General features: G+C 42.1%; 1 protein-coding gene across 22 annotated transcripts in view; it reads left to right on the top strand.

Annotated features, from left to right (window-relative positions):
- The window catches only part of MAGI1 (membrane associated guanylate kinase, WW and PDZ domain containing 1), a 332,909-nt gene extending 322,862 nt beyond the window's left edge, over positions 1-10,047 (top strand). For 11 of the 22 annotated variants that reach the window (XM_062008018.1, XM_062008017.1, XM_062008014.1 and 8 more), the window contains 5 exons: positions 585-675; positions 792-855; positions 1,872-2,018; positions 3,247-3,385; positions 7,195-10,047. In XM_062008018.1, coding sequence (XP_061864002.1) covers positions 585-675; positions 792-855; positions 1,872-2,018; positions 3,247-3,385; positions 7,195-7,889 — 1,136 coding nt within the window. In that variant the 3' untranslated portion in view covers positions 7,890-10,047. Of the gene's footprint in view, positions 1-584; positions 676-791; positions 856-1,871; positions 2,019-3,246; positions 3,436-7,194 lie in introns of those variants that run through there. The other 11 variants (XM_062008024.1, XM_062008025.1, XM_062008023.1 and 8 more) reach the window with 4 other exon arrangements.
- The last annotated feature ends 13,671 nt before the right edge of the window (positions 10,048-23,718 follow it).

Raw genomic sequence — 23,718 nt, 5'->3', positions numbered from 1 at the left:
GTGATTCCACATCCCTGTGTGCAGCTTCGAGTGCTCAGGCAGCAGAGGGTTGTATTTCAAAGATAGATTTCAGTAAGTTTGAGTTTTAACCACATTCAATATCACCTTGTGAGGTATTAGATAAAAGCCACATCTCAATCCCACTGAAGATTGCAATTTCTGATGGAGGAAGCACTGATAAGCTTATAATCCATGCAATAGTTATTGCTACTATAAAATTAATCCAGCCAACCTACCATATTTGAAGACTTTAATGATTCGAATTCATGTCGTTAGGCAACAAGACATAACATTCTTCTACCCTTCCTCCACAAGTCAGTCTTTGTTCTGAGTGTGTGTCACGGCCAGAGGTCTGTCTGGTCCAGATTTCCTCATGTTTTTAATACACAGTATACATAATTACAATGACTTAGCCTAGACTTTATCCTGTTAATTTTTTGGTTTGAGGTCTTTCAGCCAATCTGAGGTTCTTTAAAAACAACGTGATGTTTTCCAGTGAAATGGCTTTGCAAAGCTTTTTTTTTTTCTTTCAGAGAATAGCCAATGATCTTCCCTCATAATGAAAAACCCCATTTATTTTGCAGAATCCTCCAATGCTACTTTATTGACCAATGCAGAAAAAATTGCTACAATTACAACCACACACACTCCTCAGCAAATACCACAGGAGACCAGGTCAGATTGTTTTCCTTGAGGAGAGCATGTTGATGTGCCCTCTCTTTGGTTACTTCGTGATCATCTTCAATCCCGTGAGCTCTGTTTTTCCTCTCTCCCTCTTTCATTCATTACAGCAGGAACAACACCAAACCAAAGCAGGAATCCCAGTTTGATTTCAAACCACCCCAAGCAGCACAGGTAAGGAGTACCTTTCTAATTGTGTTCTTTACCACAGAGTGTTGCTTCCAATCTGCTTGAGGGCTGGGTTCAACTCTTTCCCTTGGAAATTCCCACTGGGAAGCTGTTCTCCCTCGATCTGTTTGCCTAAGAAAGAAAAATTTGCTGATTAGTTTCTTAATATGTGTTGCTGTAGTTTCATCTGAGACACATTTCCAACACATTCTCATCAAGACTTTCAGGGAGAAAAAAAAAAAAAGGCAAAAAACTGACTTTATTATGACAGTAGTAGTTTATGTGTTTGTTTGTTGAATTGCTTATTTCGAGGAGCTTCTCCAGAAAGTACTGTTACATGCAAATGATAAATTCAGAGGACAGAAAAGAGGCAAATTTAATAAGGGGCAATAGCTGTAGTGTTCCAGCTTTTGCAAATAACATCTTATTAAAGAGATTATCTATCTCACTGTTAACTGTCCTTGCCAGTGGCCATCCCAGAAGTAACCTCTTCTGCTAGGTCCTTTAAAACATCTCTACGCTAACAGCATTTGTGAACAGCAATGCATGCGCTTCTGAGCTTCTTGCAAAGGAAGAGATGAGGTGGTAACAAAAAGGAACAGCCAGCACCATCACATAGGCTCATTCCAGGTACCATGAGACATTTAACTGAAGCCTGGCACTGGAAGTGAGTTTGCCCTAAGCCTCCCTTTGCAGCTGGCAGTGCTGACCACCCTCCAGAAATGTGCCTTTCTGCCCTGGGCACGGGAGGTGGGATGTACCAGAGGTGCCTAAAAATGTGTGGGACGTGGCCAAGCCTATTCATTCAAACAGCCTTTTGCAGACCACCCCTGGAGCTCCAAATTGCAGGGTGGGATCTGAGGAAGCAGGAAATCCTGGTCAGTGTATGACAACTCAGCTGGTTTTCTTGTTTTAATTACGAGTAACAAAATAATAATGCTTGCTGGTCGAATAATTTCAAAATGAGAGTGGAGCAGCATTTAACTTTCTGTTCAATTGTGCATATGTTGTCTTCCCTCCAGCAGGACCAAGATTTTTACACTGTTGAGCTGGAAAGAGGAGCCAAAGGGTTTGGCTTTAGCCTGCGAGGTGGCCGGGAGTACAATATGGATCTGTACGTGTTGCGGCTAGCGGAGGATGGTCCAGCTGAGAGATGTGGGAAGATGAGGGTATGCACAAACAGATTTTTAAACATGTTTCTTTGTGATAAGCTGACTTCCCTGCCTCTCCCTTACAGGCACACCTTCTGCTGTGCCAACTAAGAGGGAAATGAAATGTTAACTGAAAGGAGCAGTGGTTCCTATTTACTTCTGTCAGTGGCTTCTGACACTCTTTGTGTACAATGTATAGCAGTGTGTGTGCAGTGGAAGATTCCACGCCCTTGTTCCAGCTCAGCTTTCCAAATTTTAACACATAATCTAACTTTTAGAACCTATCAAAGATACACATAGCAATGACAATGTAATAGCCACAGTCTTTGTCAGGTCCATTAAAGCTGCAGCAGTGAGTACAGAATTGGGGTGTTCCACCTGATCCTCCCCTCTACTCGTGGGAAGAGTGGGGCATGTATATTGAGCCATGGGTCCCAAACTCATAACATCATTTTTTATTATTGTTAACTATTAACTTCCCACATAAGCTAAATTGGAAACATATAAAATGCCTACAGAAATATCAAGTTGTATTCCTCTTTGCCCCTCCATTACAGAAGGCATTATAACTTTACAGCCTGTCACAGAATGGTAGGGATTGGAAAGGATCTCTGGATCTCATCTAGTCCAACAAAATATGTCTTTTTCTTCTCCAGATAGATCATGCAAAGGGCATTTTCAAAATTCTTTTACTAGGAGTAAGTTTATAGGTCCAAAATTTTTGCTGATGAAAATAAATCAGTGCTGTGCTGTGGAAGTCAGTGCTTTGAGAAGCTCTTCCCTGTTTTTCTATCCTGATGAGTATTTACAAAAGTACCTTTGCTGGTTCATGTTAGATAACTATATCCAAGTGAGAAATGGACCTGGAAAGCTATTTGAACATCCCAGTTACAGCAGACTGTAAAACAACCAGCCATTTTGACCAAAGACTTCACAAATAATTAGAACAAAATTAAGACCTCCAGTTCTAACACAGCTCTAGGTATTGACCAGTACAGTGATGCAACGTGGTGTTACAGGACAGCAAGGAAATATTTTGATACCTCAGCCTTTCCCTGTTGTCTTCATGTCTCCCAGGCCACTGCATGGTGGTTTTTGTGACTGCTGCTAGGAGCTGGGCAAATTTAGCTCCACCTAGTGCATAGTTCCTCTTCCACCTCTGTTGCGACTGTTGTCTTGTGATGTGCTGGTGGTGACCCTTGTGAGGGCTTGTTTCAAACCTTGGACTCTTTTATTCCATTGACAGATCGGTGATGAAATCTTAGAGATCAACGGAGAAACTACCAAGAATATGAAGCACGCTCGGGCCATCGAACTGATTAAAAACGGTGGCCGCAGGGTCCGCCTGTTTCTGAAACGTGGAGATGGCTCTGTCCCAGAATATGGTGGGTCAAACTATGAAAACATTCCTTTCTTCCCTGGCATCACTCCATGAATGATTTATCTCAAGATCTGAAGCGGGAATTCTTTTTTATTTTCCTTTCTCACCAGTGTCTTACCAACCTTTGCAACATATGGTTAATTGCCTCGCTTGTGCTGAATTTTCTACACATTTCATCCTTTGCTTGCTTCCATGGACTTGGGGCACAGTGTCAGGCAAGATCATCATAGCAGTATTTTTTGTGATCAGAGAGGAAAACAAAACAAAACAAACTTTATTGTCTTGTCCAGCCAAACAAGGAATGTCATTGAACTGTGCCAAACTGTTTTCTCAGCGGCTGAATTGTTGCTTCCAATAGGTGTCTACTTCTAATCAATGCAAAAACTGGGACCCTGAGTTATTCTCCTTGAAGCAGTGATATTAGTGATATTTCTTTTTGATTAGGTTTTTCTCCTAGTTCCTGTCTGTATCCATAGACATGAATGCCGAGATGGCTTAAAGAGATTTTTGCCTTCCCTTAATATTCATGTAAATATTTATAAAGGTATTTAAGAAAAAGAAGAAAGAGGAAAAGCTTTACTGAAAAATATATTGATTTGGCCTCCTGAGCCTTTTTCTCCCCCCTTTCAAACTGCCTGCTGGTTTCAACTAGTTAATTTGTAAGGTCTGAAAAAGTGAGGGCATTAGAAAAGGTGGTCTCATGTCTGTCTTGGGGGAAACACTCAATCCTCGTTTCTTACTAAGTATTGCATTAGGTTTCCTTTTCTTCCCCTGGAGGTGGGATTGCTGGGTCACTTGACTTAGCACACTATTTAATATTATAATTATGTCTTATTTATTTGAGATAATTATCAAATATTGTGCCCTCGATGGAGGGCTACTCCCAACCAAAGGTCTTTGAGGTTTCTATAGAAACTGATGATTGAAGGGATGTCCTTTACATTTTTCTCCCCGTATTTGGGTTATTTCTGTGTCAGTGTGTTTATTGTTCACTCCATGTCCTAAAACCAGAAACAAAACCCTTCTGCACAAATTATGAACTAGATTTTCTTTTCATTTGCTGTACCACGTTTTGAGAGTGTCTGCTCACTCTGCTCATTATTTAACTTAAAATGACCAATTCAGAGTGTAACCAACAAACAATTGAAGTGTTTAACAGTATGGAAGGGAACTTGTGGGTTTACACTTCTGTAATATAAATAGCACACCAGAAGGTTCAATGATGGCACTGAAATTCTGTAATGTTCTTCTACTTTTGTCTTTTCCTATACTCCTTTGGATGTACAGTACTGTATCATACGCTAGACTGCATAAATACCCTGTAAATTAAGTGCTTCACTTCTCAAAGCATATGTCTGTTGCACTGAGGATGGAAATCCACCACTGATTTTCTTTTGGCTAATGCTAAACCACTAAACGTTCATTCTCCAAGCAAGGATTTAATATACAGGGGTTGCACTACTGTCAAGAATATCCTTGTAACATTTGGGACTCCTTCCTCTCTCTGTTCTGTTCGCTGCAGTCACAAATGGTTCCTCTAATAATGTTAAGTTCCAATATTTTTCTGACTCGATTGGAACGTGCTTCTCTATGAGGCTGTATATTTTTGTAATGAGTTTTGTACTTATTTTTAATGTTGTGGTCTCTGGTGGACTTTATTTTTCGTTGTTGTTTGATTGTTAATGTTTTTTCTATGACATTCTGTGTCGCTGTTCCAGCTGTCTTTTAGAATGGATGCTCTCGTTGTCTGGGTTATTGAATCACCTCTTAGATGTCTCTTTATGTCACAATAATAACAACTGCTGTCTTTGCAGCCTTATATTTGGGTGAAGCCTAGACAATCTGACTGGAAAAATAAACTTTCTTTATTCTAAGATAAAATATGAAGATTTTTCTTTCTTTCATCTTTGTTATAGGGAATCTAAATTTTCTACTTTTCTCTTTCTCTTTCTCTTACTTTTCTTGGTGCTGGGCTCTTCCTTCCTCAGCGATGATACCTCCTAATATCGCTGCATGTATGAGAAATGACAAGCTCGGGGAGTCTTGCTTCTACCTTATGGGCCATAATCAAACTACGGTTTGTAGCTAAAATCAATATTAGGTGTTTTTGTGCTGTGGCCTAATTCCCTCACATTGCTTTCCGCTTCGCTATATTTTATATGTACAGCAATTCATTCTGAGCACCCTGCCGTCCCCTGAGTTGTTAAGTACACCAAAGGACACGTTTACACTTCGCTTGCACCTCTCTCCATAGCCAGGTTTCCACCTGCTTACAGCTACGGAAAAAGTGGTGTGGTCCCCAGCTGCGGCCTGAAAAAGCTAATAAAAGTGTACACACGTGAGTCGCCACATGGGTTTCACCTGGAAGTCACAAAAACCATGGCCCATGCACACACTGAACCCTCCCAAGCTAAGGGGTGGAAATACCGTCAGATGGGAGACTCTCGGCAAGGTGACAGGAGGAATAAGCGTGTAGAGTGTTTGGCTTGGGGGAGGGAAGACAAAAAGCAGAAAAGCAGAATATAAAAGCAAGTGTTGGTGAGGGTTTTCCGTCGTTGCCATTGGGACAGTCCGCCTGGAGGTGGATGTCTGGGTGCGAGCGCCGAGCAGGCTACCCAGAGGGACTGTGGAGTCTCCTTCCATGGAGGTCTTCAAGACCCGCCTGGACACGTTACCTGACATGCTACCTGATCTAGGTTGACCTGCTTCTGCAGGGGGGTTGGACTAGGTGATCTCTAAAGGTCCCTTCCAACCCTACTATTCTATGAAGCCCACAGGAAGTGTAGCCATCGCCAGCTGAGCTGCCGCTCGGGAGTTGCTTTAAAAAGGATGAAAACAATAAGCAACTCAAAGCCACGCACGCATTCAGTCAGCGCAGCTCCTTTAATGTTTGCTGTGTGTGTAATGAATCATTCATAAACATCCATTACAAATGACGTGAGGAATCGTGGCTTAGCTACAGTGCAGGGCTGGGGTTTAATTTTGGGGGTTGTTTTCTTGTTGTGCTTTGCAGTTTGTCTCGCAGAGGTGGCTCAGCTGTATTTTACCCGAAAAGCTACGTTAAAAATACAGGAGATTAGATTCTAGTCAAAGCCATCCTACATATTACAGTATCTTTCCATTGCTTTGATATGAGAAAACATCATAACCTCTGTCATCGTTGTTCAAATCATTGTGGCAAAACCAAAATCTACTCTAGGACTTTTCATAACATGGTAGAACTAAGTGAGGTTAAGTAATGTCTTAAAGGAAATGGAAATTGCGTGATTACAGTCTAATTCTCACGCCTTCAAAATGCTATTTTACGAGGTGAAAACTTAATAATCCATTCTATTTTCTGTACACTTTCTGCTATTTGAAGCAAGGCCTCCCACACCTGGAAGGCAGCTCTTTCAAAAGACTTAAAAACCAAATCATTTCCTAAAGGCCCGCTTTATTGGAAACTGTTAAAAAAACAGCCAACAACCCAAACTACAATAGAGATTTTTTTTTGGTTCCCCACTGGAAAGAAAGTAATGTAACTGAAACATTATGAATTGGGCCTGGGGAAAAATGTAAAATGCCCCATGACCAGAAGAGCCCAAAGATGATATCAGCTCGGACCAAAACACAGCTAACGAACAGAGCAGCACCAGTACTAACTCGTAACTCTCGTTGTTCACACTTAAATTAACAAAAAGCTTCGGTTAGCCTTCACTGACTGCTTTAACAGTTGTTTGTTTTTGTCACTAATGAAGTCTGAAGAGTAATAAGTGGTGTCACGGCGCCGCGGAAGGCATCGGTACCAAACGCTTTGCTGTTATTTTCTTTCAGACCCCAGCAGTGACAGGAACAGTCCCGCCACAGGTTCACAAAGTGTATCGGAAATGAAACCAGTGCCATCCGACCGCCGGCAGCACCCATCATCGGAGTCCAGTTATCCACCAGACCTTCACAAATCATCACAACATGGGGACAAGAGGACTTACGTTAGAGACCTAAAAGGCAGCAGAGAGTTTAGCAGACATCCCAATGAACACCACACATGGAATGGGACTTCTAAAACCAACGACCACGTGCCAGGCAGGAGGACGGAGAGGTCGCCGGAGAAGAGGCACGAGAGGGTGGTGGTGGTAGTGAACGGGCAGAAGAGGAGGTCTCCCGAAAAGCGGAGGGAAGGGACGAGGAGCGCTGACAACACTTTGGAGAGGCGGGAGCGGCGCGAGAGGAGGAGAGACCTCTCCCCGGAGAGACGCAGAGAGCGGTCGCCCAGCCGCCGCCGGCGGTCACTGGAGAGACTCACGGAGCCGAGGAGGTCACCGGACCGGAGAAGAGAGAACTCCCTCGACCGCAGGGCCAAGTCGTCCGACCGGCGGAGGGAGAGGTCGCCCGACAAACGGCTCAGGGAGGAGCGAAGCGGCCACCGCGAGAGGGGAGACCCGGCCTGGAAGCACGAGCCGGGCCGCAGGCAGCCGCCCGAGCAGCGCAGGCGGCCCTACAAGGAGTGCAGCACCGACCTCAGCATCTGAGGGGCTCCCCTGGGGTCCCCAGCACCTGCCCCACGCCACGGGAGTGGAGGAGAGAGTGCGGGAGCTGAGCCCATCTGGCTCCCGCGGGCGAGGAGACAGCCGGCACCCGCTGACCCGACAAACCTTTTATGCAGATGAAATGACAACGACAAAAATAAAAGTGTTGTGCCTGATGTATAATATTAAAAAAAGTATTTTTCAGTGTATTCTTTTTTTTTTTTTTAATTACTTGCCAAATGTTGGTCCTAAAGGATTATAAAATTTTGTTTCTACATTCTTTGTAGATTTCTTAAGAATAATTCCTGTATTGGGCTACTTTCCCCCTCCTCCCCAATATAGTAAATGGGGGTAGCCAGTAATATAATATACACAAAGGATTTTATGACCAAGTTTGAATGATTTGATCCAGACTGTTCTCTAAGTGACTCACTGCTACACTGTATGTAGAAAATTTTTTTAAGGGTTGGGGGTGGGGAAGGAAGAAAATTTGTTCATCTCAGTAGGAATGGAACGCTCCTGCTGAAGGAATTAAAAAAGAAAGAGACAGATGTTCCTAAAATTGCAAGAACTGTTGGAAGAGACTACTGTTTCAATGAAGGATATTTATAAATAATAATAAATAATTAAAAAAGAAAAAAAATGCAAACCCACACAGCACAAGATGATTTACAATAAGGAATTTCTAGTTTGTTCCGTGAACAGTTTATACTTTCAGGCCCCTCTACAAGGATGTGCAAAGGCAGAGAGACTGGTAACCACCATGCCTGTGTCACACACTAACTTAGACTGTTGATCTCTCATTATTAGCCTCAGCAACATTTAAAGATATTTCATTCAGGCAGCCGCCGCAGCCCTCCTCATCTTCTAGATGTATATGGACAGCAACTCGAGCATGCATGGTATTGTTTGTCTGCTTTGAAGCAAGGGAAGGGATTGGGATCCTGGGACAAGGCACAATGCGAGGGGAGCGCAGTTCTTCCCTCTCGGCGCAGGTGTATTCCTTCTGCTCAGGCAAAACCAGTGGGCTTTTCTCATTTTGCCAAATTCCAAAAGCTCTCTCTTCTTCTCACTCTATGTTTAAGGGGTTTTTTTGTTTTATTTTACCGGATCATCCTTACTGAGACAAAAGGAGTGCACTTGCTGGGGGAAACAAAACCACAGGCAAAAGGAGGCAATCGGTGAGCCAAACTGGTTGTAGAAGCCTCTCAGTACTGGTTATGCTGTCAATTTGAATCTAAGAACATCAGTAAAAAGGGAAACCTGCAAGTTTCTAAGTTGTATTTTTAAATTTGCAAGTTGTGTGGTAAGTCTGCTGTAGTATTGGTATAAGATTTTAATGGATTACTGCCTAGCTGAGCCAAAATGTTTGCCGTTACTGTTGGACCACTAAAGTAAACTGCTGCTTTTTACAGTGCATTGGTGTGTACATGTATACTGTTTCACATTTTCCATATGAACACAAGAACATTGCAAGTCTATCACTGTTGTTGCCATGGTACTGTAAAAACAAAACCAAGGAAGAAGATGGCCGATCATTGTGTGTACAGTTTAAATTGTAATTAATAGAGCCTGTTGGAAAAACAAACAAACACAAAACTGTTGCCTTTTTCTTGTATAAAAGAGGATTTATGACAAAATTTAGCTGTGAGGAATGTGATTAAGTGTTTATATTTCTGAAAATGGAACAAATTGATTCAGGGAATATATTTTAATGTAAACTGAATCAGGTATGTAAAGCTGTTTTAAAAATGGGAGACTGTATAAGTAATTCTAAAGCTTTTGTTGGTTTGAATATCATTTCTTCTTCATGGTGGGCCTGCTTATGTATTATTAAGCACTTGTATGCAATCTATGTTCTTCAATCATCATTTCTTGCAATGTGCTGTAGACATAATGCTCTTTTCCGTGTTGATGAAAAGCAGTATGTGGGCCAATCTTTTTTATAAAACACTATGCATATATAAATACTACATTGTTCATAGCTTTATTTGACTGATTTGGTTTATACATAACACTAGTATGAGTAGACGTGGACTTACCCAGTACGAGCTTCTTTCCTTGGAACAGACACTATGTATATGATGTAGCAACAAAGAAGGAGAAAGTCTGTGAATGCTATTTTTATTATCAAATAAAGTTTTCCATACAAAGCATACATATGAGTGTAGTGATAAGATAAAGGAGGAACCACACCTCAGTGTTACTCATCCCTGTCTAAATTAGTCGACTATAGGTTACATTCTCCAAGGGCCATCCAGTATGTGTGTGTTAGTCATCCATTAAATAGATACTAATCATCTGACAAGCCTAAAGCATTTGAGAAGCAAAGGGCAACCTTTGACAAGTGAAAGTTCACAGATTTCCAATATAAAATTTTCTTGCCCAGAATAATCAGAAGCAAAGGGTTTAGGTGAAGCAGGGTTTGTTACTACATCTGGGCTTTGTATCCCTGCTCCTTCCCTAACACATCTGCACGTGCAACAGTGTAAAATCAAGATAAGGCAGCAAGCTCTCCATTGCTGTTCTTGAGATTGTTGATACCATATACAGATGTGATGATAAGTGTGTGTGTGTGTGTGTATATATATACACACAGACATCTCTATAGCTGTCGCCAAGGCTATGTGTCTCCCATCTCTTAGTTCTTAAAATGCATGACTGTTAAGATTGCAAAATTATTTACTTTACATAGTTTTTTTTTTGTAAAGCAACTTTTAAATATTGTATAGTGTAAAGTCCCCACTTTTATGTTTTCCTGGAGTACTGGCAGCTGAGAGAGTCACTGGTGAAGGGTTTGTGTCTTCAGTCACACCATCTGATGCAGCCCAAGCCTTTAGGGCTATGGATGGGTCACTGAGAAAGTTGGCATTCTAAGTTAGCATCTTTTATGATTTTCAGTGCCTTTTTAATCTGAAATAATATTATAATGGTACACATTCCTTCTGAATTTGTACCTTTTGCTGTTACTTCTGGTTTTCCTCTCCTCGTTTGTCTTAGAGCATAGTTTAAACTATCATAGAGACCTGATTAGGTGAGTCTCAAGCTTTTGAAGTGTGTCTCTGAAGTGTTGAGTCTCAAGCTAAAGAAGATATTCTATAGTTAATACTGAAGTTATATTTTATAGAAAGATTCCATTTAAAAAATACTGCAAGTTGACAGGAAAAGTTACTCAAAATGCCTGTTAGTTGTGGCGTCCTTTCTACTGCTTCCAAAGCCAGAGAGCTGGAGCCCAGCTCTAAAGCGTGAGCATTGCAGTTCCATGCTGCATGGTTCAGCCTTACTCTAATTAATTCCAGCCTTACTTCTGACCATAAAATATTTTTCAAAACTTCTAAGAATTAGCAGAAACCCTTTTTTAGATTGCAGCTTGGCTCGTGTTCTGTCCAACGATGTTCTACAACTATGAAGCTGATGAAAAGATGAGTTAAGAATGTGTTTCTGATGAAGAACTGCAAAGTTTATGAAGTGGTAAGTGAAAAAGCTCTGCAAATCGATACTGTTGGGTTTGGGGTTCATTTCAGTTTTGAGTTTTACATCTCTTTTTATCAGTGTTACATGGTTAGGATCCTTTGCCATCGGTGTACTCAGTCCTGTCATTTGTGTAACCTAGCTGTGGAAGTTTTTGACTGCAGAGGGGCTGTTCAACCAACATGGAGAATTATGTGGGTTTTGATCTTTTTTGTTAGAGTTGCAAGTAACTTCAAGGTTAGTTAAGCTACCTTTGTTTGCTGCCTTTGTACACTTTCACTCTATTCACTCCTTTGTGAATATTCATCCCTTGGCATTCAAGCCAATGTTGAATTTAATAGTGATCCTTGTGTTAAACCCATCTGCTGTACTATGCTTGTTTTATCACCAGAGTGGTAATTATAGACACTGTTCTCCTTCTCACTTCAATACCTTTTGTTACAACAGGCTTTCTGCTCTGTCTCTTGGCTGTCTGTTATGCTGAAGAACATTATAAACGGCTCATAATATGTTCAGTTTATTTGGCTCTCATAAATCGTGCCAGGAAAAGATGTCATTTATGACCCACTGCTGCCATCTGTAAATGTGTGCCTGTTAGGCCTTTGGGATTGTATTTTCTTAAGATTTATTTTGTAAAAAGGAAGAGTAGGAACTAAAAAAAGTATCCCAATTTACTCAGCAGTTGCTGTAAATCGCGTGAATCTGAGATGGTGCCAGTTTCAGTTTTGGATGCTAATCCATCAGCTTTGCTTCCTGGGTACATAACAAAGAGGCAGTAAAAGAGAAACTTGGCTTTGCTTCTTAGGACATCCTCTTCCAAATTCCTAAATGAGGTTTTTCTGTCTCCAAATGAGCATACAGATTATCTGAAATTGATCCTTTAAAATGCTTGTGAGTAAATGGTCGGCGCAGTTTGAAAATGCCACCTTTGTTGTGGGCCCAAAGTTCCTAAAATACATGAAATCACTATGTTTCTTGATATTTCCAGGGCCTGGGAGAGGAAGATGGCACACATGTTCCTTCCCAGGTGGAATTGTGCAAGCTGCAGGATTTTTTCTAAAGTAAACTAACAAATTATATCAATGTAGGAAGCTGCCTGCAGAATTGTGTCTGAATTTTCAATTAAATACCTGTAAGTGGCTAAGGTCCTAAGCACATCCTTATCAATCAATTGGTTTCACAGGGCAGTCTGAGCCTCAAGTTGTTGAAGTTGGAATGGAGATGATTTCATCTCTTCAAGGAGTCTAAATAGCTTTAGTTTTGCAGCAAATGGTTTCTTAAAAGAGAACTTTTGAGGAAGTTTGCTGCAGCAGGAGAGAGACAAGAATAGGAAATGGTCTGCAGAGAGAAAAGCTGAACATTTAATGAGGATATAAGCAAATCCAAATTGTTGGCATCACACCTCAGCCCAAGGTTATTTGGTCCATTCCCAATCTGATGTGACTTTGGTGCTAAGGAGGAGTCAGGCTTATATAGAATGGGAATTCCACCTTATTTATGTGGCTTCTGCAGAGCAGGCTTCATCTAGTCATCTATGACTAGTCTTGAAATTTTCTCTTCCTTTCCTTTGTACTTGCCATAAATTTCAGTCTTCAGATTTTCCGTCATTAGAGGACAGAGCCTCTGTGACATGACTTTGCATCTCTGAGCTAAGAGTGCATCTGCTGGTGTATCTGTGGCTGTTTACCTGCAGTAATTTGTTGAGCCACAAAAACTGGATGGTGAGACCATCCCTCCAAGACTGGTGAACCACCAGTATAAATGAGATTCATTGAATTAGCTGTCTTGCTTCTGCCTAAGGATAGTCAGAAACAAGAATATCTGGAGGAAGTTGGCTGAGGTTCATTCCATATGTGCCAGAGAAAATATTGATTGGATGTGGAAGCAGCTTGGAGAGTTTCTTGAGTCAGGCTTTTGTTCCATATAAATGAGCAGGTTTTTTTTCTCATTTTTTCTCAGAAAGTTTTTTCTGAATCCTGTTTTTTCTCTTGCATTGTGGACCCACAGGCAACTTCTTTCCTCTTTGTTTGATCCAACAATTGTTGCCACTGCTTTGAAGTGTTGAGTCTGCTGGCAAAGCCTTTGCCTTTGTAACCTTTGAACTGCAGTTGTGTAACTCAGGGCTGTCTCCCAAAAACATTAGGCAGATTTTTTGCTGCTATATACCACATAGTGTGTCCCACTCCTGGAAACACAGGTCCTAACCATAGGCATGGAGAGCTGAGGAGAGTGCATCCTCAATCAAAAGCAAGGATCATTCTCTGAAGGTGCACCAAAGTACCATGGCCTATAGGTTCCCAGATGTGACCTAAAATATAAAAGCAAAGTCATAAAATTTGTGTGGCTGATTTACAGTACTGAATTAATTTTACTATGAAACGATTTACTGAATGGTTAAAAGATGTTTTAAAGATTCTTGTGCACATTATTTGCATGGTATTAATAATAGCAACAGAAAGAAAAAAACATAAAAAAATACATGGCATATGCTTTCTTGTCATGCTTTCCTGTATTTCTGTTGAGGATGCATCAGACATCTGTTTTCTTTATCCAGTTTCTTCTCTGTTTAAAAGGATAACTTGATGAGACAGGTGTTTTTAGACAAAATGCTGGGGATGTCAAAAAGAAATCATGCTGGAACCTCAGAGAAGAAGTCAGTTCTTCAGTGGTCCTTGGAAAGTATCATTTTGTACAAGTGATACTTGATGCCACTTAATATACACTTGCTGCCATGAAGAGGGTTTCATTCTGTGCAAAAGAAACTGCTAACTCCCACTTCCTAATGCACACATTAGCCCAAACAGGAGGTTTTTTTTCTTGTGAGCAATTAACAGGATTGAAAGTTGGCTACTACTGAATTGCCCTGTGATTTTGGGACAGTTTGATCTGAAAGTCTTCAGCTAAATTGTGCAATAACAATGCAAAAATGTGCAAACTATAAACAGCTTGGAAGTGCTTAACGTGACAAAATGCACATGATTTTGATTATCTAAAGCCTATGTTGAGAGCCTGAAACAAACCTGTGTGAGGGACCTCATATCTGCAGGGTGCATCGCTGTCCCTTCAGCTGCAGCCTTCCAGCTTCCCACAAAACTAGAGCATCTGGGGCTTCAAGGCAGCTGGGCTGCATTTATCCAACACTCAGTGCCTTGAACTAGTGGGTACAGAGCTTTATGTTACTCCTGAGTGCCTATGTGCATCTCCAGGGCATCCCACTCCGGGAGGGGGTTTTCCTCCATGAAGACCTCCTTTTGGTCAGCACAGAGTAATTAACATTGTCATCTTGTACGACATTGCATCAGTTCAAATATTTCACCCTGAAATTCTGCCTATCTTACAGATTAATCTTGGTTTGTAAATAATATTAATACTTAATGACCACTACTCCTGCTCTTGCTTTGCTTCAGCGTATTGCAAAAGTTCATATCTCTTTGTTTACTAAAGATTTCATTCATCAGTCTGATTCTTCTTATTCCAATTATGATTTCATACAGATAGATCCACATTCTGACACAGCTTCATGTCATTTCCAAGTTATTCATCCTTTCTATGGCTGACATGTGTTTTACAGCCATGAAGGCTCATGACTTTTGCAACAAAAACAATGTAAAAGCAATGTACTCTAATTCACTGAGCCAAAAATAGACACACATTGCCTTCAGGTTTAGATGTGCTTTACTCCCTGCTTCATTGTGAAAAAATGATCCATAAAGATAGCTGTTCACAGAGACAAAAGTCAAGTGAATTTCATAGTAAAGTACTGACTAAGGAGAAAGGCAGATTATTGTTTTGAGCTTCATTAAAAAGTGGATGCTTGCACTTTCTGTCCAAAATGAGGTTTGATTTTCAGTATTATTTATAGGTATGTTTGTTTTCCAATGTGTGTTATTCTGTTTGCCTTCCTACCTGAAATCTCCTATAGCTGCTAGAGCCTTGTGATTTGTAACATGGTCTTGCTGTATCTCTTTTGATAAAGTGGCATACAGTTGATTCCTTTATTTTCAGCATGCCCTTTCTCTTTTTCCTTATCAACCTTTACTGCAAACCATAGCAATTCATTCTTTCTGAGTCTCTGCTTCCTACAAGGCCTTGTACTAAAGGCAGGATGTTGTGAGATCTGGGGCTTCATTTATCAGAACAGAATTGCATCAACAGTTTTGCAGCAAAATGGAGAAGTTGTGAAAACAGCAAAAAAAGCTGCACCAACAGATTTCATTCATCAGGCTATTAGCAAAAACTGATTTTCCAATTTTATGCAAAAAGCAGAGCAACTTTTGTTTGTGTGGAGTCCTGCCAAACCCACATTAATTGTGTTTAATTTGATTGCTTGGAGCCTAGATGAAAATGCTTTTCAAATAATTAGTTGACTGTAATCATGGATATCCTGATTCAGAAAAAAGCCTTGCTGGGGAAAGCATACAAGTGTGTGCCTGAGTTCTGCAGAAGTTGAGGGATGTAATCATTTAATTAAGAGCCTTCCTGAGCAAGGTCAGGAATGTTCATAGAAGTCCTAATGATCAGCATTTTCTCAACCTGTGCCAGAAACAACACTAGTTCTGGTCTACTCATTGTTTTCATGGTTTTCATGGTTTCCTGTCCTTGACTGGTTTGTTTTGACCACTCTGACAAGGGTCTGAGACACGTTCCACATGTGCTGTGTAGCGGCCATGCCCCCTGTATAGCATGAGTTAGTTGTATCACTGCACCCTGTTACTGTTCCTTCCCCACATTACTCTGCTCATGTTCTCCAGGACAGAAGCTGGCTCTACGCTGGGCATAGCCATTCATTGAGGTGAGCTGGATGAGAAGAGCATCTCTTCTCTCTCATGATCACCAGTTACAAATATCAAGAGCGTTTCTATTTGCTCCAGGTTCTTCTGGTCGCTATGGTGGGCAATATTCCCAGTCTTGCCATGATGGAATTTTATAGCTCATCCTCAGGTGTGTACTCAGACTCATGTGAAAGAAACATTTACATCTTGGGCATCACCAAGTCCTGGCTGAGGAGGCTCAGTACTTGGTGTGACGCAGTCCAGAACGCAGTGCCCTTGTTGTACCCTTGGTAAAGCCTTCTGCACTGTTGGTGAGCACAGTTTTGAAATTAAGGCACTCAAACCAGATATACAGAACTGTTTCCATAGCAGTGAAGGAGTTATGTGCTACACAAATGCTCTCGAGTTGATAAAGAATCAAGAGGAGACACTGAAGTGTGAGTATTTTCTGTGGTGAAAGTGAAGCAGGGATGCTAAGGGAAAGGCAGATGTTGAAACAAAGATAAAGCCAAATGCACAAAAATGCATTTCCTTAAAAATATTACAACAAAAACAACCTGTCAGAACAGTAGTCAGGGTAGCATTTAGCTCTCAAAGCTGAAGTTAAAAAGACTACAAAAACCAAGCAAAATGGAAGGGTAAACAGCTGAAGAGAATTTTCTCATCAAAACATAGCAATTTTTCCTATATTTGGTCAAAATGTTGACCTTTCAAAAATTTCACCTTCCTTTAAGCTTGTAAACAGGGAAAAAAAAAATCAAAAGCCCCACAAAACAAATTCCCCAAACAGCCCACCCTTCAAATGTTACTGTGGTTTTCCTCTCTTGGTACACTCATAAGAAGACCCGGTGATGGAAATGTTTCAGTGTAGTATGAATATAAAAGTCAAAGCAGCAGAGATATACTGAGGCCATAGAGAAAAGCTTGGACTGCTTTCCCCCACACTCAGTTTCCTTCCCTGCATATTTATCAGGGTTAAAACTAGGTCAGACTCTACCCGCCATGTGCTGAAGCTGCAGCTGTGACACTCGCCTGGAGCTGCCTCTGGCTGCTGTCAGTTTACAGGGCTGGTATGAGATTTCTGGTGGAGTCGTCGAGCCTGATCTTCATCTTTTGAATCCAAGTGTCTCTGCAGAGTGAGACATGGATGAGGGATGGAGAAAGCACGGGCCAAGTACCTACAGACACAGCAGGAACCAGGGGGAGACGGACCTTGAAGGCATGGACAGAAAGGACCAGGAGTATTCACCCTTAGGACAGGAAGCCTCTGCCAGAGAGGCAGCCAAGGGCTTTCTTCTTGACAGGGACAGAAGTGAGGGGACAAGATGTGTAGGCAGGGCCACTTGTGCTGAGTTAAATATTAGTCTGTCTGCCAGACACCTCATCTATCCTTACTGAAGAGAAATCAGTAGGTATTCCTCGTTGTATGAAATGATGTGCACATCAGCACACAGTTGCTTGACACTGTTTGGTGGCCTTTTTGCTTGAGCCAAGAGTGTTGCTGGCAAAGGACTGAACCCTGAGCCGAGTGCTTAGAGATAGCATGTTAGCATTAGAGGAGATGAAACACTTTGTGCTGAAGAGGCAGCAATTCCTCATTGAGGTCTGGCTCCCAGCAGTCAGACTGGGGGCAGTGCAGTTTACCGTGGCAGCTGGAGGTTGCCATCAGTGAGGGAGGCAGCCCAATTTCAATGGGGCCAGTGGGACAAAGGTGCTGAAGGGAGGAGAAGACAGGGCTTCTGGAATCAGTCCTTGTATCATTTGCTGTTCTTGATTTCTGATCATGTTGTCTTACTGGTCTGTCTCACTACCAGCATCTCCTTGTGGAAAAATGCCCTGTGTCACCACGTCATGTGGCATGTACCTGATTACAGATTGTTTTATACTAAATGTAATTTAAAGTGCAAACCAAAATCCAGCAACTAAAGGTCACTGGGGTTCTGAAGTGAACCCATCTTACAGGGAAGTGTGAATTCTAATATGCTGACATTGCAGCAACGTATTAGCCCTGACAAAATGGACCTTTAACAAATCAGGGTCAGTGCTGGCAAGGTGAGAGATTTCTTTTTTTCTTTTTGTCTTTCTTTTTTTTTGCAATTCAGAAACACAAAATAAGTCAATGGGAAGGGAAAGCATTTCTCACCAGAGCTCTGAGAAACTCCCAAAACAAGGGCACCCCGTAACGCTTGCTTATTGTAAGAAAAGGTTGGAGAACACACAGGCTTTGGGTTCTAGGCTAGTGAGAATGTACTTGATCTTCTTCTGAATGGTATTCTTTTTTATTTTGCTGGTTCCCTAACGATTAATACATTGAGATTGTGTTTTAAGAAGGCAAGATACTCACAGTACCTCACCCCAGATGTGTCAGACAAGAGGTTGATGGTATGGGATGAGTAACACCTAAATGAAGACTGTATTCAGTTAAGAGTTTCCTTCTCCCCATACACTGTGTTAAGTTCTGATCTCAAAGGACCTAATATTAAACAATGTGAAGAGTCCAGTTTGGTTTTATTCCTATCACCCAGGAGAAAATGGGGGATTTCTGTAATACCATGACAATAGTAAGAAGTAGGGAGGAGGAGGAGGCGGCAGTAAAAGTGAGAAGAGAGCTATCTAAGTGTCTCTCCAGATTTTGGCCGAGCTGAGCAGTGAAATGAAGGCAGTATATCAGCCAGAACTGTTGTGTAAAGGATGCAAGATGCACCTGTCACGCTTCACAGGCTGCAGAAGCTATTATCCTTTGTGAAAGGCAGAATATTTCACTAGGAATATTTGAACCATCCCTGATCTGCTAGATGTTGTTGAAATGGGCTCTCAAGCTCAGTATTCCATCAGCCCAGCTGTGCTGGGTAGAGCAGGAACTTTGACTCTGCAGTGTCCCTCCAAGGAACACACACTGTATTGGGGAGAGTTTACTGGCTGCAAACTCTGTGGCACACGTGTTCTCTGGGGCAGTCGGGGCAGGGTGAGGGTGCTGGTGATGGTGACACTGATGGTGAAGCTACTGCTGCTCTCCAAACCTGAGCCCTGCAGAGCAGCAGGCACCAAGTCAAGCAGGAGCACTTAGAGACCTTCCAGCTGAGATCCAAAAGCTGAGGAAGCAAAGCTCTGTGCACTCCCAGCCAGCTGCAGTGCGTGGTTCAGCTCAGGGCTAATGAGAGGACTGTCACAGGGGCTGGAGGAGAGTCTCTCATCCTCTGTGCTTTGTACAAAGACAGATGTATTTGGCACCAGTAGATGTGACAATCCTGATCAGATTCTCACTTCTGAATGTGCTGGTTACTGTCTTATACTGCAGGTATCTAGTTTCTGTTTTGAATATGTGCATACACATATACAGTCCCCCAGTCCTGCCCCTCAAATTTCCTTCATAGCCAAAGACTATTGGGTGTTCTTCCTCCATAAAAACAGGTGAATCAAATGAGTTCCTTCAAGCAAGATTTGAATCCATCAGATCACCTGTCCTTGCCTAAATGCAGCCTGCTTTCCTGTATACTCCTGGATCTTGGCAACCCTTGGCTGTAGCTGCAAGCTCTCAGTTGTCGGGTGCCCTCCGCATCTCACCAATGGCTTTTCTAAGCTGCTTGTGTCCTTTGGGTGAGAGTGTTTTTTCACTATGTCTTTTGTGGCAGTTCAGCCTTTGAAGAGGATTGCTCAGGTTGGGGTTTGGACATGGGAAGCTGCCTTCAAGCTCACTGAGCATAGAGAAAGGGAAGACAGATGGGCTGCCAAAAACTGCAGCAAGGTCAGTGAGCAGCAAGAGCTTTGGTTGTCTCTGTCACATGCAACTGTGGCCAACACAATACAACCCAACTGCCATTCCTGCCTGGGGATGGGAGCATGCCATAAGCAGTTGTGAATGACACACAGAAGAAAGGAGGCTTCCAAAACACAAAGAGCCTTCAACCCTTTCAGACCTGACCTACAGACCATGTCCCTGGGTCACAAATCCACCATTGTGTTGGGTGGGGAGGAGGAAGAGTGTTGGACACTCCCAGGAACATTATAAATGAAATTCTTTATCAAGCACCCGTGTGTTTATCTTGGAGAGCTTGAAAGAGTTATGAATCTGCTGAGTGTGTGTCAGGCTGAGGTGGAGAGCACAAGAGCAGTCATCATCACTGTGGCAGGCAATATATTATGGCTGGCTTATCACGTTGAAAAGTGAACGTGATTTGTCTTTGTGTTTGCTTTAGTGAGGGCTAAGAGACTGTTTTGCTTGCTCAGGTGTTTTGAGCCTTTTAACTCTGCCTTTGTCTTGCTGGGTTTGGGAATTGGCTTCTAAGTGTTTGTGCATTCCTTCTTCTCAAACTGCAGGTTATTTGTGTGTTCATTCAGAATGAAACAGATCTGCTGTATGTGATATTACTTCACGCTCTCCTTGAGTTTTGGAGGGGAAGTGGCACAAAGAAGCTGAAGTAGCATTTCTGTTTGAGAGGAACGAGGTGCAGTTTATTTAAGAAGCTGTTGCCAAGTTTGTTAAAGCACCGTTGGTTTGTAGAGGTCTTCTGCTGTAAAAGAGGAGGATAGAAAGAAAGCATTCCAATTCAGGTTAAAGGACTCATAGACAAGAAAGGCACCTCAAAAGGAGACAAATAGGTTCAAACATTTAGAAAACTGTACAGTGGCAAAAATTTTGGCCTTGTTTCTCAAACTGTCTTCCTGCCAATGGGGCTATCTGCTTCTGGAACTGAATTATTTTGCATCTGACCAGCTCAGAGCCAAGGCACAGAGCAGTCTGTCAGTCCTCATCCATGCAGTCATGCCCTTAGTGTGACATTAATGCCAAACATGCAGCTGGTAATAATTTTTTTTGAGAGAATTATTGAGTTTGACACTGACATGGTACGGGTTTTGTAGGGTATCTCCAGACTTTCTTCCTGCAGGGGAAAAGAACCTTTCCATACTAATTCACCATCTGATTTACCTAAAGATGTCACAAAACATTCCCCTTAAATGGCCTGCATGAGTTCTGGATGGGTAGAAGACTTTATTTTGTGTTTCTTAATTCGCTGGGAATAATTCATCGGCTGACAGCTGTGCTTGTGAAATGACTTAGGTGCATCCCTCAGAAACAAGCCCTGACAATCCACTCAGCACCCAATTTGGCTTCTCTGCATCTGTGCACTTGTAGTCTCTCCGTTATGCAACCTCTGTGCCTCTACCCGCAGTCTGTTGACATTCATTTATTCATTTGGTTTCAGCCTCGCATGCGGCAACCGCTGTCATTTCCATATTACGAAAGGAGGCTGGGAACGTGTTGACACAACGCTTGAGCTCGTATCTGTGCTCAGATAGCAGATGGGAAAAGCTCTGTGCTCAACAAGGAAAAGAGGGTATTCAAGGACATCTTCCCTTCGGATGGAGGCTCTGTTCGGAGAGATGATCAGAAGTGGGGTTTCTTTCCTTGAGAAAGGCTGGAATCAATGTTTTGTCCCATTTTTGCAAACTAAAATTCCAATTTACGTAGGTGGAGAGAAGCAAAAGAACTTTGCAATGTTCAGGAGAGGCAACCCAAATACTGTGTTACTTCTGAAACAGAAATGAGCCTGAAAGGCTAAGTAAGGAGTAAACCTTCTTGCTCTGAGTGCTCTGAAGGGCCTGGGATCCCGTCTCCCTTGGTGGTCATTAGGATAAACAGTGATGCTTTTGAACATGGCCTTGGTGCTTTATGAACTTTTGCCTTCTACATTCCCAATTTCAGCTTGACACAAGAATTACAGCATAAAATCTGCCCTTATATTTCTGTCATTTGGAGAGGAGAGAAAAGGTAGACAAGCCCTTCACAAAAAGGTGAGACCAGCAGACATCTTTCATTTTCTGGGGTTGTCTGCAGGTTCTGGAGGAAGATGGAGAGAAGACTGAGAGATAAAACCACAAAACAGCTATTGAATAATCTTCTACAAGTGACAAATGCTGCACTGAAAAGGGAAAGGAGAAGCTTCCTGAAGGCAAAACACAGGTCACCTGGAAACACTGACTTCAGCCTTCCCACATCTTCATTTGACCTGTCATGAACTGGCCAAATCTTTGAAAGTGTCTCTCTGCACAGATAGGAAACCTGCCTCCCTGTGACTTTTATCTAAGGTAGTTATGCTGTAAAAATGTGATGACTACCTCTGCAGCACTCACCTATTTTTATAATGGGATAATTGCAGATAAAGGTAATGTGGTTTTAATTTCATATCATTATTAGATTGCTGGTAGGTAAATGTATAGGAGATGGTTTAATGAAGCAATTTGAAGTTCCCCGTAACGAGCTGTTGGAAGGACATGTCAGCCAGGAGTGAATGGCACAGACTTAATCGATATTTGCAGAATTGCTGGAGGAAATTAGGAGGGGAGGTAAAAGGTGAAGGCTTGTCCCTGGCTTTGGTGCACTGACAAATGCTCAGGGTCAAGGCTCAGCCTGGGAGGCAGTTCTTCTACTTATGCTGTTGAAGCAAGACCTGGGAGCTGTGACTTCCAAGCCTAGATCTACCAAAGATGGTCATTTCTGAAGTTGAGTCACTCTTGTGCCACCATGAAGTGAGAACAAAATTATTCCCTTGCCCCCTCCTCTGGAAAAGCATCGGTGAGAAATGTTCTTTGAGCACCTGTGGATGTTGAGTGTAAACCAAACTCTTGTTGATATCTCCTGGGCTGATTAAGGACCAAAGCAAGTGCTCAGCAACCCTAGACTTTGATAACTCCTTCCACCAATGGAAAATGCCTTTTGCTTAGTCTGTCTGGCATCATTTGACCTCAAAGATGAGCTGTGATCTTCCTGACCTCTGCTTCAACCGCAGGGGCTGGTGAGGAGAGGTCTGGTTGTGGCTTGTGTCTCCTCTGTGGGGTGCGCAGTCTGATCAGAAGAAGAACAAGTAGGCATTGCATTAGGAAACTGGCTCTCAGTCCTTAATTCAATGTGTTTTGTCCACAACCCTTTCTTTACATGAAAGGATTTTTCCCAGCACTGAAGGCATCTTTGCTCTTATTAAATTTCTGCTTCACTCCCCTCATTTGGAAAGCAGGGGATGCAGAACAACGCTGGATCTCCAGCTCCCTGACATCTCTTTGATTTCCCATATTGTCCAAACACTCCATCGTCTCGGTCAATAGCCTGCTCAACCCTTCAGCCACACAGGGAGCATTGACTCACTTGTTAGTCTTCAGGTATTCAATTCTTTATGCTGTTTTTTCTTCCCATTTTTGTATCTGGCTTACAGCCATATTCTTCACCTTATGGCAATTTTACCTGGTATGCTCAGGTCTTAGTGAAAATGTGCTGTTTGCCGAGCAGCCTCTTCAGCTGCTTTCTTTCAATTCATCTCTTAAAATTCAGCTCCTGACTTTCATCCCAGGTAGGATTGCAGCAGCTGAATCCTGACAGGTTTGCATGTCAAAGTACTGTATCCCATGTACATGGAAATGACTTTAATAGCCCTGAATATGAAGGGAGTGCATTTTGCTGAGAATGAGATTTTTGACTCTGATTAAACTCTTAAAGATAATGTTATTGTCATATTCCTTATCAATGTTTGGATAAGAACAAATTATTTTAGGCTAATATTACTAATGAAGGAGGTTCCTTTATGCTTTATGGCTCG

The sequence above is a fragment of the Colius striatus genome, chromosome 15 (genome assembly GCF_028858725.1).
Source record: "Colius striatus isolate bColStr4 chromosome 15, bColStr4.1.hap1, whole genome shotgun sequence".
Lineage (NCBI taxonomy): Eukaryota > Metazoa > Chordata > Aves > Coliiformes > Coliidae > Colius > Colius striatus.
Note: the sequence above shows the minus strand (reverse complement) of the source record. Positions and strands in the feature narration are given on the sequence as shown.